Genomic DNA, 19011 nt, shown 5'->3' on the forward strand with positions numbered 1-19011 from the left:
AAATCCTGAGCTCATAGAATTCAGTAAAATATCTTCCCACCCAGCGGTCAGCAGAGGGAACCAATCAGTGGTGGCAATGAGGTGATTGACAGCCTGTAGCCTCTGTCAGAGGCTCCACCCACTGACAAGCAGCTCAGCTGTCAATCAATTGCAATGATTCCTCCCATTCCTCCCTGCATTCCTTCCCCCCCTCACTGATCGACAGCCCAACTCCAGCCGCTTGTGACTGTCTGGAGGCCTCTGTCAATCAATCTTAGACTCCTCCATCTCAGTCCTGGAGCAGCTCATGGCTGAATGAAGGCTGGACACACAGAAGCCCGAGTGAGTACATTCAGTGGCGATCAGCGCTGCATTTTGCCCGGAATAACCGCCATATTTAAAACAAGTAAGAGTATAATGAATCAGGGCCGGGCACTATGTTTGATTTACCTGACGTCCGGGACTAACCGGCATCTGACAAAAGCATATTCCACTATATTTGCTACAAATGTGCAGATGAGAATTCTGACACTGTTGGCTCATTCTAGTAAAGGAAACTACAGCTTAACCCTAAACATTAGCACAAGGCTGCACTTGTGCATCATCAAACTTGTGAGCTCTCTTATTGAACACTACACTCAAATTAAATTAAAACATGGACCAAAACAGCTTGTCTTGGCTTCTTCACCAGGTATTTTGATTTAATTATGGGCAGGAATTTTAAAAACTGGGAACACCCTAAAACATTTACTATACAGATGCTCATAATTATATAACATCTGTGTATAATATGGCTGCCCGAGTCTTCAATAAAATGGCAATTCTGGCACTGACAAAAGGACAATAAAAAACAAAACCGAATGCCCTCACTCTTTCATTCACTGACTCCCTCCCTCACATCAACAATCAGGATCATGCTTTTTAAAAAATAACATTGTACTTTATTAAATAACCAAGAAAGCAATAAGATGGTACAACATAGTACCAAATGTTACTAACAATCATAGAAACTGGTAAAATAGGAAATATATGATCTAGACCAGCTGATGCTCAACTAACTTGTGATTGCATGAACTGTTCTCATTGTGTTAGAATCACTTACCTCTTTCACACTGTGCTCCTGTGAAGCCATATGTACATGCACATCGATTGGGAGCCACACACCTTCCATTGTTCAAACATCCATTCTCACAAACAGCTGAAAAATAATGTTTCTTATGAAAAATCAAGACATTCAATTCCTCAAGAAAAAAAATTATTTGGACACTCAATCCACGACTGTTTGTGGGACGCTGCTGTGCACAATTGGCTGCCGCGTTTCACTTTACAGTATATTCTGTGAAGCGCTTTAAGACGTCCAGAAGACGTGAAAAGCGCTATATCAACAGCACCCAGAACTCAGCAGCTACAAACTCAGAGCACATTTTATCAAGGAAACAGAATTGGTCCCTTTGTGGCTTTACATTACAAATGCAGAAAGTGATAAATAATCTCAACGGGATTCAATGAACAATCTCAATGATTCATAAATTGTAGTCTGATTCTGAACACCAGTAACATTTGACGCAGAATATTAACTGACTTTGTTTGAGATTCTTAAAATTAAATAAGGAACACTCTAGCCAATGACAGTAACTATCAGATGTCTCAGCCTAGCTCAGTTGGTAGCACTCTCGCCTCTGATTCAGATGGCTGAGGTTCAAGCCTCACATGTAGTTTGGAACTCATATAGTCTAAGCTGACACTCCAGTGGAATGCTGAGGGTGTGCTGTGCTGTTGGAGGTGCCGTCCTTCAGATGTGACGTTAAACTGAAGCCCAATCTGTGCTAGTTCAGGTGGAGGTTAATGATCCCATGGCACTATTCTGAATGAGAAAGGAGTTTCTCCCAGAGTTTTTGCCAACAAGCCATAGATAAAATTAATCATTCACTTCATGGCTCTTTGAGGGACATTGCTGTACGCAAATTGGCTGCCACATTCACCCACAAAATGCACATGATCACATCAGTTCACGTATATTCTGTGAAGAGCTTTGAGACATTGACAGTGTGATATAAAATGTAAGAGTTATTACTAAGGTAAACCCAAACAATGATGAAAAATTAGTTGAAGCTTTAGGAATATTGTAAAAATATACATTTTAACACGAGGACTTAAATGCCATATGTCTGCCTTACACAAATCATTTAAAACAGTAAGTTACTGCACACTGTGTGCTGGCCTGGACATCCCACTTGTGGTGACCAGCAGTGAGATTAGCTTTCCAGGAAGCCGTCAGAGCCATACCCCAAACGCAGCCGAAACCCTGGTGCATGCGTTTGTCATCTCCCGCCTGGATTACTCCAACTCATTCCTCGCCGGTCTCCCCAGCTCCACAATTCACAAGATCAGCTCATTCAGACTCTGCCGTCCACATACTGACCCGAACCAAACCCCCTACCCACATCTCACCAGTTCTGGCCCAGGCTTCAATGGCTCCCCATCACCCAACGGATCGACTTCAGGATCCTCTCACTCTCGTGTTCAAATCCCTTCACTCCCTGGCACCTCCCTACCTCTCCGACCCTCTCACTCCCCAATCCACCACTCAAGGCTTCTGATCGACTGGAACCAGCGTCCTGCTTGTCCCTCACACCCTCCACCCCACCATTGGAGGTTATGCTTTCAGCCACTACGCCCCAAAACTATGGAACACTCTCCCTCAATCCCTCACCTTGCCCACTCACTTCCCTTTGTCAAATCCCGCCTGAAAATGTTCCTTTTCGACCGTGCTCACAGTCATCTACCCTCCCCAAAGCCACTCCCCTGACTTGGAGTCAGGTTCCACCAATGTTAAGTGCTCTGAGACACTACCCTGCGTGGAGGGCACAATATAAGTGCAAGTTGTTGTTGTAGTGGCTCCTCTTCAATGACCGGGAAGTGACAGCAATAGTAACTAACCAAGGTGGCAACAATTTTGTTCAAACTGAGGAGAAAGCTCAGTGGTGGGAAGGAACTGTGTGGATCAGGAAAAACATTATTATTATTATTATTATGATGAATAATAACTACTGCTATGTCCACACAGATACAAACGTGAATAAATACAACAACAACAACTTGGATATATATAGCGCCCTCCACGCCGGACGGCGTTTCAGAGCGCTTCACAATAACGGATCCCGCGGCTGAGCCAGCCAAGCCAAAACAGCTGTTATACAGCAGTCACTTCAGAAACACACATAAACAGCTGCTAGCTGACACAGTCAACAAGCTGCTCTCCTCAGGTTCTGTTCCTCTCCCCCTTAGAACCGCTGTCATCACTCCCCTGCTCAAAAAAAAACACCTCTGACCCTTCCAACCTCACAAATTACTGACCTATTTCCAACCTGCTCTTCCTTTCCAAAGCTCTGGAACGCGTTGTCACTAACTAGCTTTGCTCTCACCTCTCTCTTCACTCCCTCAGTCTGGTTTCCGACCTGACCAAAGCACAGACAGCGCGTATCAAGGTCACAAATTACGTCGTCTCCTTCTGTGACCAGGGCTCCCTCTGCCTCCTCATCCCCCTGGACCTCTCCCCCGCGTTCGACATAGTCAACCACCGCCTCTCCTCCCTCATCCACCTCCGTGGGATCGCACTTGGCTGGTTCAAGTCCTACCTAACAAATCACCTTCACTTTATCTCCCAAAATTGTTTCTCCCCCAGCCCCCGCCCGGTGACCTGTGGTCTACCCCAGCACTCCATCCTTGGCCCCCTCCTCTTCCTCATCTATATGCTCCCTCTTGGTAATGTCATCCGCAGACATGGGGTAAACTTTCACATGTATGCACATGACACACAAATCTACTTCTCCTCCAGCTCCGATGTTGTCTCTGCTTATCTGGCAGACATCAGGGCCTGGATGAGCGAAACCTTCCTACAACTCAATGTTGACAAGACAGAAGCCATACTCATGGCTGCCGTCAACATCTTCTATCCTGCGGCTTTGATCGTGCTGCTCATAGCACAGAAACTGCCCTGGTCAAGGTCACCAATGATATCCTGACTATCTGTGACCAGGGCTCCCTCTGTCTCCTCGTCCTCCTCGACCTATCGGCAGCATTCGATACGGTCGACCACGCTATCCTACTCCACCGCTTGTCCTCCCACCTCAACCTTCAAGGCACTGTCCTTGAATGGTTTAGGTCTTACCTTTCCCACCGTCTTCACTTCGTCTCAACGAATGGCTTCTCCTCCACCCCCCGTACTGTCTCATGTGGTGTCCCTCAGGGCTCTGTCCTCGGTCCCCTCCTCTTCACCCTCTATATGCTCCCCCTCGGTGACATCATCCGCAAACATGGGGTTAACTTCCACATGTATGCGGATGACACCCAACTCTACCTTTCCTCCTCTACTCTCAACTCCACGACCACCGATGTCCTGACAGCTGTCTGTCCGACATCGAGTCCTGGACGAGAGACAACTTTCTTCAGCTCAACGTGCGAAAAACCGAGGCCCTCCTGATTGGCTCACGTCAGCGCCTCCGCACCTCAGGCGCTGACACCATCAGCATCCAAGGCTGCACTCTCCACCTCTCAAAGCCATCAGGAACCTCGGCGTTTTGTTCGACCCTGAGCTGTCCTTTCTCCCTCACATCCGCACCACAACTGGCACCGCCTTCCATCACCTCCGGAATATCGCCAGATTACGGCACTACCTCACCCCTCACGCTGCTGAAACCCTGGTTCACGCCTTTGTCACCTCAAGGCTGGACTATGGGAACTCTCTCCTCGCCGGCCTTCCCGGCACCTCCCTCCACAAGCTGCAGGTCATTCAGAACTCTGCAGCTCGTGTACTGTCCCGCACCAGGCTTCGGGACCACATCACTCCCACCCTCGCTCGCCTCCACTGGCTCCCCATCCCCCAGAGGATTGATTTCAAGATCCTCATCCTCACCTACAAGGCCATTCACGGCCTTGCTCCCTCCTACCTCTCCAACCTACTATCCCCTACCTACCTGCCCGTACCCTCCGTTCCTCTGGCTCCGGTCTGCTCCACGTCCCCCGCCCCAACCGCCCTACTATCGGTGGTCGGGCCTTCAGCCTCTCAGCCCCGAGGCTCTGGAACTCCATCCCCCAGTGCCTTCGCCTTGCTTCCTCCCTTTCCTCCTTCAAGGCCGGTCTCAAAACCTTTCTCTTTGACCGTGCCTTCAGCTCCCCTCTCGACTCTCTTCCTCCTCCTCGCTCCCTCCCTTCCCTCCCCTCACCCTGACCATTTCCCCCCTCCTCTCTCCCTCCCTTCCCTCCCCTCACCCTGACCATTTCCCCCTCCTCGCTCCCTCCCTTCCCTCCCCTCACCCTGACCATTTCCCCCCAATGCTCGGGTCATGACCCAACTGTGCAGCGCCTTGGGACGTCCTCCTGACGTGAAAGGCGCTCTATAAATGGAATCTTGTTGTTGTTGTTGTTGATCTCCTCAACCTCCCCAGCCTATCCATTAGACGTACCGAATCAGTGCTCAAACTAGACATCAGGTTCGACCCACAGCTGTCCTTCTCCCCACATACAGCCCTGACCAGGACTGCCTTCCTCCACCTTCGCCACATTGTCTGCCTCACCCCAGACACAGCTGAAACACTTGTCCATGCGTTCGTCATCCCCCGACTCGAATTTTCAAATGCCCTCTTTGCCGGTCTCTCCAGCTCCACGACTGTGTTTGTGGCCTGAGGCAATCATCCCGCGGGCCATCCTGACTGACTTATTAAATGCAATACTTTATAAAGACTCCACCCCACCATCACACATACACACACACACACACATACACAGGGTAAAATTGTCTCCTGTCTGATCACAGCGGACATCTACCTGTGACCATTTTAAACTTCTTTAGAGATTTTTCATTCAGATCTTCCTCTTCACTTCACTGATGCCAGCGAGCAACTCCAAAGGTATTCAGACATTGGCACGTGGGCTTGGCATACTTGGTGTGCCAGCCCAGTACACAGCAGCTGCCAACTGGACTTTGCTAGGTGGACTGCCTCCCAACCCATTCAGGAGTAATCAGATGCTGATTTCCCTGTGGAGCTGCTCACTCAGGTTCCTGCAGAGTGGGAAAACCTGAAATTTATATTGAGACATTTAGCCTGCTCCCAGATCCTATCTCTACAAAGGGAATTTTTGAAAATGTTGCAAAAATGGGAAGTAAAAAATTAGTTTAGATAAGATCATACAGGTTTTCTTTGGTCAGCCAGGTGTCTGACACATGCAGAAACCCATCAACGTGCTTAGCTAAATTCAAAACAAACTGAGAATCCATGTATTGATGCCACCCTACACGTGAAAATATCCCCATGTCTGGAATAAGCACTCTCTCCCTGGAGGCTTGAACACTGCTTACCTAATTCCAGAGTGTATTAGGTGCAGGTTGCTAAGAGCCAAGGCTTGCAGACCCTAGAATATGGGCTGGGATATTGCTGAAGTTTAACCAGCTAAAACCACATTGCCATTGAGAGCACTGTCTGGCAAATTTCCTGCAGTTTGTCCACGTAGGAATACCTATCCTGTAGAGCTTTGGCTTGCAGGGTTAACAGGAGCTGAGTAGGATGACTCCCTGCCCCCAGTAAGTGGTCTGCCCTTCCAGGTCCTGCTAATGAGCCAGGCTTGCTATGCTGTCATCACAACTGTAGGTCAGTGTTTAGAGCATTCGCCTTGCAAGCAAGAGACCTGGGTTCGATTCCCGGCAGGGCGAAATGTTGGGCAAGTTTCCTTACTCCACAAACCTCTGTTTACCTAGCAGTAAGTAGGAACCTGATTGTTAGTCAATCGGTGGATCGCTTTTCCAGGGTTAATAATTCCTACAAAGAAAATAATGATAATAAATTGGTCACCAATCCATGACTGTTTGTGGAACAAGTGCGAGGAGATGATGGTTTTCCTTGAGTCCAAAGTCGAGAGGATACAGTCTGCCGCCTCTAACCCCTCTACTGGCACCCCGTCCTCACCTCCCGCTACCCTTCCAGCGTCCCTCCGCAATCCCTCCCTCCCGTATGAAACCCACCACCTGCTCCCTTGACCCTATTCCTACACCTCTCTTGAGCTCTCAGCTCCACCTCCTTGCCTCCCTACTAACAGAACTTGTTAACCTCTTCCTGTCCTCTGGTACAGTACTTATCCCCTAAAGACAACCATTATTACCCCTACCCTCAAAAAACCTTCCCTTGACCCATCTCTTCTCTCCAAGTGCTGCTCCAGTTCAAACCTTACTTTTCTATCAAAGGTCATGGAACAAGTCGTTGCTTCCCAGCTTCACTCTTTTCTCTCCCAACATACCCTCCATGAACCCCTCCAATCTGGGTTTTGTGCTGCCCACAGCACAGAGACAGCCCTGGTCAAAGTGACAAATGACATTCTTCCACCTGCGATCAGGGCTCTTTCTGCCTCCTCGTCCTTCTCGACTGCTTTCGATACTGTTGACCACTCTACTCTTTTCCACCGCCTCTCCTGTCACCTCCACCTCAACGATTCTGTTCTTGTATGATTCCAATCCTAAGTTTCCCACCATCAGCACTTTGTGGCCACCAATGGCTCCTCCTCTAGCCCCCACACTGTCAAATGTGGCAGCCCTCAGGGCTCTTTCGTCGGTCCCCTCCTCTTCAATCTATACATGCTCCCGCTCGGCGACATCATCCACAGACATTTCGGTCAATTTCCACATGTATGCGGATGAATCATAGAATCGTACCGGACAAAGAGAGGCCATTTGGCCCATCGAGTCTGTGCGGCTCTTTGAATAGAGCAATGTAATGTCAATCCCACACCCCGGCCCTTTCCCCATAACCTGCAAACCCGTCCTCCTCAAATACCCGTCCACCGCGTTTTTAAAAGTAGTTATTGAATCGGCCTCGACCGCCCTTTCAGGCACTGAGTTCCAGATTCAAACAACTCGCTGCGTGAAAAAATGTCTTCTCCCCTCCCCTCGGCTTCTTTTAGAGACTGTTTTGAATCTGTGACCTCGAGTCACCGACACACCCACCAGTGGAAACAGTTTGTCCCTTTCTAACCTATCAAATCCCCTCATGATTTTGAAGACCTCTATCAGGAACTCATAACCTTCTCTGCTCCAATGAAAATAATCCCGGCCTCTCCAGCCTTTCCTCATCATCACGGTCCCTCATTCCTGGTCCCATCCTCGTAAATCTCCTCTACCCTTTCCAATGCCTTAACATCCTTCCTATAGTGCGGTGCCCAGAACTGGGCGCAGTATTCTAACTGAGGCCTAACCAGTGTTTATATGGGTTAATCATCACCTCCTGACTCTTGTACTCTATGCCCCTATTTATAAAGCCCAGTATCCCATATGCCCTTTTTACAGCTTATCTACCTGTCCTGCCACCTTCAAGGGTTCATTTACCTGCACCCCCAGGTCTCTCTGTTTTTTTACCCCCTTAAGATTGTATTACCGCCTATATTGCTCCCCTCATTCTTTCTACCAAAATGCATTACTTCGCATTTCTCGACATTGAAACTCATCTGTCATGTGTCGCCCATTTTACCATTCTGTCTATGTCTTCCTGTCGTTGGCTTCTATCCTTCTCACTGTTTACCCCCTCCCTAACTTTGTGTCGTCCGCAAACTTGGAAATGGTACTTGCTATACCCAAGTCCAGATCATTTATGTATATTAAGAAGAGCAGTGGTCCTAATACCGATCCCTGGGGGACACCACTGTACACTTCCCTCCAGTCAGAAAAGCAGCCGTTCACCACAACTCTCTGCTTTCTGTCTCCCAGTGAGTTCTGGATCCGCTGCCACTGTCCCTTTTATACCGTGGACTTCTATCTTTCTTACAAGTCTTTCATATGGCACTTTGTCAAATGCCTTTTGAAAGTCCATATAAACTACATCAACTGCACTACCTTTATCCACCCTCTCCGTTACCTCATCGAAAAATTCTATTAGATTTGTTAGACAAGATTTGCCTTTAACAAATCCGTGTTGGCTGTCCCTAATTAACCCATATTCTTCTAAGTGAAGATTTATTCTGTCCCGGATTATAGTCTCCAGGAGTTTCCCCACTGCTGATGTTAGGCACTGGCCTGGAGTTCCCGGGTTTGTCCTTCTGTCCCTTTATGTACAAGAGAGTCACATTGGCCACTCTCCAGTCCTCTGACACTACTCCTTTATCCAACGAAGATTGAAAAATTGTAGTCAAAGCCTCCGCTATTTGTACCCGTGCCTCCCATAGTAACCTCGGCTGCATCCCGTCCGGACCGGGCGACTTATCTACCTTCAGCCCAGTCAACCTTTTCAGTACTTCCTCCCTGTTTATACTTATCGTATCCATTTCCTCTCCCCTCTCCTCCGATACTGCGGCATTTGGTGCATCCACTTCTTTTGTGAAGACAGATGCAAAGTACTCATTCAGCACATCAGCCACGCCCTCTGCCTCCACAATGAGATTTCTGCCTTGGTGCTTATATAGGCGCTCTATAAATGGAATCTTGTTGTTGTTGTAATTGGCCCCACCCTACCTTTGACTAACCTTTTTATCTTGATATGCTTGTAAAATATTTTAGGATTCCCTTTAATGTTACCCGCTAACCNTTTTTTGGATAATCTTTTTGCCCCTTTTATGTCCTTTTTCAGTTCTCTTCTGTACTTCCTCTATTCTATTTGGTTGTCATTTGGGTTTGACATTTATCATACGCCTACTTTTTCTGCTTCATTCTAGACACAATTACCTTCGTCATCCAGGGAGGTTTGGATGCCCTACTTTTCCCTTTTGTGGGAATGTATTTGTTCTGTCCCCGAGCTATCTCATCCTTGAAGACTTCCCACTGCTTTTTAGTTATATTACCTGTCAATCTTTCTTTCCAGTCCACCTTGGCTCGGTCCCTTTTTAACTCACTGAAATTAGCCCTGTTCCAGTTGAGTATCTTTAGTCCTCTTCCAGTTGAGTGTGACATTCAACTCTATCCCGCAGCCTCCACCCTTGACTCCAGGACTGTTGTCTGACTGACCTCAAGTCCTGCACAAGAGCCAACTTCCTCCAGCTCAATGTTGGCAAGACAAAGGCCCTCCTGCTTGGCTCCCTGCAGAGCCTCCAGATGCTGGTCCATGCCTTCATTACATCCCGGCTTGACTACGCCAACTGCCTGCTCACTGGATTTTCCAACTCTTCCTTCCACAAGTTGCAGGTTATTCAGAACTCTACAGTTCGTGTCCTCTCCAAGAACCTATCACCCCTGTTTTTGCCTGGCTTCACTGGCTCCCCATTCCTCAGAGAATCGAGTACACACCCTCGTTCTTACATTCAAGGCCCTCCACGGTCTAACTCCCCCCACCTCTCCGACCTTATAACCCCATATCAACCTGTCTGCTCCCTCCACTCGTCAGACACGGGCCTGCTTCAGGTCCCCCGCATTTCCCACCCCACCATTGGTGGTCAGGCATTCAGTATCTCTTCCCCCACCCTCTGGAAGTCTATCCCGCAATCCCTCTGCCTCATCCCCTCTCTTGCCTCCTTCCTCTTTGATCGTGCCTTCATTCACATCCCACCCTAGCCCCCCTGCCCTCCTCCCCTTCTGATCCCAACTCCCAGCTCGGGTGCAAAACTCCTGATTGTCCAGCACCCTGGGTGTTTTTCCGACTTGAAGGGCACTATACAAGTGTAATTTGTTGTTGTTGTTTGCAATTGGCTGCTGTGTTTCACCCACAAAATATACAGTCAATTCACTTTACAGTATTCTGTGAAGCGCTTTGGGAAGTCACCAAACGTGTTCAGGCATTATATCAAATGCAAGGATTATTATTATCAGCAGTGCTCTGGAACACTGGACCCCCCCTGGCTCAGGAAGCATACTCGAGGCCGTCACAATGTCAATTTTGACATTCCGCTGCCAAACATGTCACCTTAGAAACAGCTCAGCACCAAGGAAACGCTGCTTACCCCCTTCTCTCATAGGAGGATAATAAAATTATATAGAATAGGGAAAACACCCATATTTTCCTCAATATTTATGCCTGTCTAATTTCCAATATAATGGAACTATTATTATTTTTAGGACTATCAATCACAAACAGCTATCTATAATTGATTTACGTGACCAATTTGACACAACTTTGCAATGTCTTATTAACCCTGAATGAAAATATCCTGCATAACATTGCTCGCCTCTGCAACTATGGAGTCCTGTAGCTCAGTGGTTAGAGCACTCGCCTCGGAAGCGAGAGACCTGAGTTGAATTCCTGGCAGGGCGAAACCTTGGGCAAGTTTCCTTACTGATAATAATCCCTCAAGAAAAAAAAATTGGTCACTTCAATCCACGACTGTTTGTGCGACACTGCTGTGCTCAATTCGCTGCCGTTTCGCCCACAAATATTCAGTCAATTCACTTTACAGTATATTCTGTGAAACGCTTTGGGACATCGAGAAGACGTGAAAAGCACTATATCAAATGCAAGGATTATAATTATTATTATTATTACTACCTTTCCCCTCGGGCCACCAAGACCCTCATCCATGGATTCATCATGTACGACCTTCTTAAACGCTTCCAACCTGTCCACTCCTTTCAATCAGTGAGTACCAGCCTGTTTCAAGACTCATTGTAAAAACAGGATGCATGGAAAGCTATTCGCAGGGATACAAACATGGTTAAAGAATATGAAAGAGGGTGGGAGTATAGGGTTGTTATTTGCAATGGAGAGATGTAAATAGTGGTGTCCCCCAGGGGTCAGTGTGAGGACCTCTGCTTTTCTCCATTTATATAAATGATCTGGATTCTGACATAAGGGCACAACTTCTAGGTTTGAAGTTGACATGAAATTAGAAAGTGTGAAGAAGAAGATTGTAAGCAACTTGAGGGAAACATATACAAATTATTGATTGGGCAGAGAAATGGCAAATTAAATTTTATGTGGATATACATTATGTTATACATTTTGGGAGGAAGAACAAGAAAAAAAATTATATATTGGGTAATAAGATTAAAAGGAGTAGAAGAGCAAAAGGGATTTTGTGGTTAATAATAATACTTGCATTTGATATAGCGCCTTATCACTTCTTCTTGACGTCTCAAAGCGCTTCACAGAATATATAGTAAAGTGAATGACTGTATATTTTGTGGGCGAAATGTGGTAGCCAATTGCGCACAGCAGCATCCTACAAACAGTCGTGGATTGAGTGACCAAATTATTTTTTAATTTACTTTTGAACGAATTATTACGCCTGGAAAAGTGATCAGTCAATCGACTAACAACCGTGTTCCCACTTACTGCTAGGTAAACAAGCGTGTGAAGAATTTGCCTTTGAAGGATGGAAGTGGGGAGGTTAGTGAGAGAATTAATCTCTTAGCTGAAACCACCAGTGAAGGGAATGATTGTCTTTCTTGTGCCCTGTTTATACTGGCCAGTGTCTTTGTTATTGTACAGGGTAGCCCTATTCCAATCTGATAGTCCAATTCCATTCATAAAATAACAATGTTACCCTCTACTTAGATGATAATATGCTTCAATTCACAGGAGATAGCCCAACCCAGAGCCCAGCCCAGCTCCAGGCCCGAGCCAGCCCCTAGCCCACAGCCCAGAGTCAGATCCCAGCCCAGAGCCCTAAAACATAACTCAAGAGCCCATCCCAGCCTCCAACACAGCCCAGCCCAGAGCACGCCCCAGAGCCTGACCCAGAACCCAACCCACAGCACAACTCCCAGCCCAGAGCACAGCCCTCAGCACAGCCCAAAGCCCAGGCCAGAGCCCAGCAGCCAGCATCCAGCCCAGAGCCCAGTCCAGAGCTCAGCCCCCAACTCGAAGCCCAACCCTGCAGCCAGCATCCAGCCCAGAGCCCAGCAGAGAGCACAGCCCAGAGCCCAGCCCACACCACAGCCCAGAGCCCAGTCCAGCCTCCAACAGACTGGGCTCAGCCAGGAGCCCAGCCCAGAGCACACAGCACACTCCAGAGCCCAGCCTAGCACGCAGCTCAGAGCCCAGCCCAGAGCCCCAGCCCAGCCTACATCCCAGAGCCCAGCCCCCAACACAGCCCAGAGCCCAGTCCAGCCCAGCCCCAAGTCCCAGCCTATAGCCCAGCCCAGAGCACAGCCCCCAGCCCAGGGCCCAATCCAGAGCACAGCCCCCAACACAGCCCAGAGGCTAGCCCCCAGGGCCCAGCCCAGCCCCCAGCGCAGCCCAGAGTCCAGCCCATAGCAGAGCCGGACATTCCCAAAGAAGCAAAGTACCATCTCAGCCAAGCTTCTTGGGACTGACAAAGTAGTCAGTCAGGTCTCCTGTCAAAAGGGTGAGAGCAGTCAGTTATCAGATCACATGGCATCACTGTCACACATCTCGAAACCTACAAGTTGGCAGTCATTTTACACATTTTTTAATACTATCTTCTATGCGAATAAAGATGAAATGTCTGTCTGTGTGTCTATCAGCCAAGAACAAATAACCGATTAACATAGAGACATGATTTATACCTCATTGGAAAGGGAAGTGTCATGGGCATATTGTGAGAGTGTCATGGCCATTGTTTTTGATGATTAGCTATATTAAAAAATATATTTAAAAAATGCTTAATTAAGCCGCCAAAAAGTATGTATGGTATTCTGCAACTAAGTAGGGACAGAGGTCACATGCCCTTGTCTGTCTATGTGTCTGTCTAACCAAATGACGTAGACACCAACAGGAGTCCTTCCAACAAGAGTCCTCCCAACCAGGAGTCCCCCCAAAGGGGGCTAGTTAAAAATAACAAAATTAAAGTGAAAAGTGACAATCAGGTGTAAATTACAGCAATTCTTAAAGTCCCAAAAGCCACTCTTCGAGTAACAATTCTAAAACATCCTGAGCAAGCTCTCACACAGGCACTCTCTCTGTCATTAATGACATTGTTACCAAACACTGTGTAACTTAATCTTCATTACATCCAATACAAGATCACGCATCTGAGAAATAATTGGTCAGTAATTTGCTAAAACTAGTGCAGGTTACAATGGACAGCTTTTTTTCCTTGAACACTGTTTTCGTAATAATCATTGCATTTTGATATAGCGCCATTTCACATTTCAAAACAGTTCTCATTAAGTGATGTAACCAATTTGTGCACAAAAAGAAATGGAGTTAGCAGTCACTTTTACTTGGAGGATTGGGGGGATTGTTGGCCAGGACACCGGGAGAAACTTTCTTTTCGATAAATGCAATTGACAGCTGGAGCCACTTGTGATTGTGAGTCAGGACGTCAATCACCTCGGAGCCACCGCAAATTAGTTCCTTTCCTGTACAATAAGAAAGGCAATTGGAGGGAGGAGGCAGCGCTGCTCTGCTCTGCTCTGCTGGGTGGGAAAAGGGAAGGGAACTTGGGTTAACATCTATCAGACAGATGGAACCTTGGTTTATTGGGACATCCTCCCGACGTGAAAGGCGTTATACAAAAGTATTTGTGTTATACTGTAACATCTCTTCCAAAGGATGTCACCTCTGACAATACAGTAGACCTCAGCACTGCAGTGGGGTATCAGCATAGACAATATTTGGGGCTTGAACCCACAACCTCTGACTCAGAGGTGAGAGTACTACCAACTGAGTCAGGTTGGCACTAATGAGAGAATCAAAACAGAGATGATACTGCAGTAATGTATACTGAAAATACAAAAACTATAGCCAATTAATCCAATGCTATTGCATAGAAGTGTACTTATCAATCTCAAATAGTGGTAAAAAAATTATTTGACAACACAGTGTTACAAATACAGTGGAAGCCACTAAGGCTGAATGCTGGATAATAATAATAATAATCCTTGCATTTGATATAGCGCTTTTCACGTCTTCTAGACGTCTCAAAGCTCTTCACAGGATACACTGTAAAGTGAATTGACTGCATATTTTGTGGACGAAACGTGGGATTTTGTGGGATAAATTGGACAAACGCCCTGCCCCGATTCATCTCTATTCTCACCTATTTTAAATGTTGTCGGTTTTAATTTGGACAAAAATGCCGCGCTGGTCACCACTGGGTGGACTTTGTCTCATTGGGAGGAGTCAAATTGTGATTGATTGACAGTTGGAGCCACTTGTGATTGTGAGTCCGGCCGTCAATCACCTCAGAATCACCACAAATTGGTTCCCTTCCTGTCCAATAGGAAAGGCAATTGGAGGGAGGAGACAGCGCCGCTCTGCTCAGTGGGAAAAGGGAAGGGAACTTGGGTGAACCTCAAACGCCGCTTAAGCCAGCAAAACAGCCAGCCCTGATGTGTCCATCTTAAGCAGCTTCCACTGTAATTTGTATTTCAGGATTTTTTTTAAATCACAAAAGCAATGAGTAAAAGTACTTACGCTGTCCACAGTGAGTTCCAGAATATCCTTTCTGACAAATGCATTGATCCTCAGCACATGAGCCACCATTCATGCATCTGATGTTGCACTGTTGGACTTAAAAATAAGCAGTCATAATTATATTTCAATAAAGTAACCTGATGAGTTCCTTTAATCAAACTGTGCAGATTTGAAGATTGTAAAATTATTAAGTACATGAAGCTTATAGCTAGAAATCTTTATAAACGTTTATAGTTAGTCTTGAAACAACTGTGCAATTGAGACAGCACATAGAGTTAACAAGAGTCTTGAGAAGCATGAGGAGGACTAGTGATAGGTCTAAACACACTGCAAAACGAAGTATGAGTGTCAGAGAATACGTGGATTTATTTTGAGAATATTTGGACATTACATCTTTGGTGATGACGAGTAAATCTATATTGGATAAAATGTTCGAAGACTGCAGTAACAATCATAGCCTGGGGTAATAATCCCTTCAAAAAAAATAACGTTTCAATAATTTGATCACTCAATCCATGACTGTTGTGGGATGCTGCTGAGCACAATTGGCTGCCGCGTTTTGCCCACAAAATACAGTCAATTTATTTTACAGATTATTCTGTGAAGCGCTTTGAGGCATCTCGGCGATGTGATAAGACACTATATCAAATGCAAGGATTATTATTATTATAACATGTCAAAATGGATCAATAGGAAAATAATAACCCTGGTTAAAGATCCATTGACAGTGTTTGAAAAGAGAAGAGTTTCTCCGATGTCCTGGCCAAGAATTCCCCAGCTAAAACTGCAGAGTCCCCACTGGCTCAGGAAAATTACATTACTTAGCAAGTTCTATCAAATTAATGGCCATTTATGAGACGTTGCTCTGTGGAAATTAGATGTTGTGTTCGCCCACAAAACATAGTCACTACACTTTACAGCAAATCGTGTGAAGCGCTTTGAGACATCCTCCTGACATGAAAATTGCTGGACCAAATGTAAGGATTAATAATATTATGTATGGTTTCAGAACACATCTGCATGTTGGCAGAAACTTGAAAAAAACACCTCTGATAGGATTTAAAAGCCATAAAAAGTGTTGGTTAATGAACATGTACTGAATTCGTTAATGAGCAGATTACAGCCATCTGACGTCTACACAGACTCAGGAGACTCTCACTTGGCAAAAATGCAGATCTCAATTGCTTCGCCAAATTCCAACTGACATTTTCCTGCCAAAAGCAGATTTTCCTACATTAGTACATTTTCTTTTCCCGCTAAGCTACTGGGAAAAGAGTCAAATCATGGGTTCAAATGAAGTATTATTTATGTAAACACAAGGGTTCCTAACATACCCAGAAGATGATCCACAGAAAAGAATCTTCCATGTTTTCCTCATTTCCTGTTTAGGAAGGTTTCTCAAATTCCTACATGTTTTATGGGAATAGTTTGTTCACCAAAAGTACTTGTTAATATCAGTGCTTAATGCCTGCTAAATATTCAACTTTAAGTACAATCCATAGAACTGAATTGTCTGCATTTTCACAAATAATCTGTAAAAAGCAAATTGAATACTATTGTCAGGTCAGAGGGGACACTGCGCGCCAATCTTTTTTATCAGAAGCTGGGTCAGTAGAAAACTGTTTACTTTTTCTGATTTTTGTCAGCTGATGACAACTTTTAACTTTTTTCTCAATTTTTGACAATGTTTGTAGTTGGCGGATAAGCCACTGGAACCTCATCAGCCTCAGGAAGTGTTTTTGGCATCAATATGAATCACTCTCTCTCGCCTACTTTTCAGCTCCTTCTCTTCCATCTGCTCACCTTTCAACCCAATATATTCCATTTAAGGCTCCAGTTGTGTTTTCATTTTTTCAATTATCCACTTTCCAGCAGTATAATAAACAAATTTATCAATGAAAGTTAATTTGTGTCAGATTGAACATTGATGTTCAATGAATTAATGACAAACCTAGTCAGTAGATATGATATCCAATCAGTCTTAATGCAACTTGAACTTCAAATTTCATCTATTTCATCCTAGTGTATCAGATTGTTGCTCCCTTCAGCTCCATCAGGTTTTCCGAACTGGCCTGACTTGCTCCACGTCCAATAAGATAGGTACAGATCAAGACCATTCGGCCAATTTCATCTCCTCCTTCCACATCACAGCATCAAACGCCGTGGCCTCAATAACATTTCCTGGTTCCAGTCATTAGTCCAGTCTCTGGGTCTCTTTTTGGTCTGACACAAGTGGAAACCCATGACAATGCTCATCAGTATCCAAACCTGATTTACAGTTCCATGTATGCCACTTACACTGTGACTGGATTGGTAAAGTGTACTCTCCCTAGAAGGATCCCCTGCTTACTTAATTCTAGAAAGCATAGACACAGGTTGGCAAATGATTACCAACTCCCTCCAGCTCTGAGTCGTGCTCCATCACGGTCATATTGCCATTGTTGCTGTTAATTATATGGGCTTTGGGGTCCCAGAGTGTGTTAAGGTACTCCTGGAGTTAGCCAATTAAAAACCCAAGGACACCCGTTTAAAGTATTGTTGAGAGAAACAGAGGAGGCCAGGAGAAATCTTTTCACACAGCAAGTTGTTGGGATCTGGAATACATTGCCTGAAAGGGTGGTGAAAGCCAATTTAATAACAATCTTCAAGAGCAAAGTGGATAATTATTTGGGCAGGACAAGTTTTCAGGGCTGTGAGAGAGGGATTGAATTGGATAGCTCTTTTCAAAGAGCCAGCACAGACACAAAGGGCCAAATGGCCTCCTTCTGTGCTGTATAATTCTATGATAAAGCTTATATTGCCTTTCCTCATTCTTCCTCCCAAAGATGCATCACTTCGATTTCTCCACACTAAACTTCATCTACCACGTGTCTGCCCATTTTACCAGTATGTCTATGTCCTCTTGCAGTCTGCTTCTATCCTCCTCATCATTTACTACTTTCCTAACTTAGTATCATCTGCAAACTTGGAAATTGTATCCCCAAGTCAAGGTCATTTATATAGATCAAAGAAACAATTGGCTGCCGCATTCGTCCACAAATATATACAGTCAATTCACTTTACAGTGTGTTCTGTGAAGCGCTTTGGGACGACCTCCCGACGTGAAAAGCGCTATGTCAAATGCAAGGATTATTATTATTATTATAATAGGGTATCCCAGAAAGCATTTTGAGACATGTCAAAGACATAATAAGGTGCTGTATCAAATATAAGTATTAACATTATTATTGTAGATACATCGTAAAGCTTCCCACGGTCACCTTCTCTGTCAGCCTATTCTCTGTAAATGTTAATGATTTGACAGGTCTTTTTTTATATGTGGTTGCCAGGGAAGCCAGGTCACCTCAAGCTGAGAACACTGATGATTTGTCTAGGATGATATTGTAGACAGACGTCTGGGGGTGGGGGGGAGGAAGAGAGGGCACAATGGGACATTTGAGAGGGTGAATCGAAGCAGCAGGCGATGGAGGAGTGTACGGGAGGCAAGGGGCGAAACAGTCAGGAAAGGTGGGGATGAGTAGGGGAAGTCTACCATGGGGGTGGGGTGTAGGCTACGGAGGGAGGAGAGAACGGTTTGGAGGCAAGGGACGGGGAGCTGGGGTCAGGGTGACAGCCACATGCGCACCCAAGGCCATCTAAAACCCTAGCTGGTAGTCACATCCTTCTCCTCCTCGTTGTCCAGCACCATTTCTATAGCGCTCAAATATTACTCCACACGATAGGCTGGCTAAATGCTGTCATTGTTGCG

At 45.7% G+C, this 19011-nt stretch overlaps 1 protein-coding gene across 1 annotated transcript in view; it reads right to left on the reverse strand.

The window, feature by feature from the left end:
• The window catches only part of LOC103190448 (fibrillin-2-like), a 225936-nt gene that overhangs the window by 206440 nt on the left and 485 nt on the right, over positions 1-19011 (reverse strand). Inside the window, exons 2-3 of the mRNA XM_042342958.1 lie at positions 15264-15359; positions 1082-1177 (exon numbers count right to left, since the gene is read on the reverse strand). Coding sequence (XP_042198892.1) covers positions 1082-1177; positions 15264-15336 — 169 coding nt within the window. The 5' untranslated portion in view covers positions 15337-15359. The remainder of the gene's footprint in view (positions 1-1081; positions 1178-15263; positions 15360-19011) is intronic.

This window comes from Callorhinchus milii, unplaced genomic scaffold (genome assembly GCF_018977255.1).
Source record: "Callorhinchus milii isolate IMCB2004 unplaced genomic scaffold, IMCB_Cmil_1.0 Scaffold22, whole genome shotgun sequence".
Classification (NCBI taxonomy): domain Eukaryota; kingdom Metazoa; phylum Chordata; class Chondrichthyes; order Chimaeriformes; family Callorhinchidae; genus Callorhinchus; species Callorhinchus milii.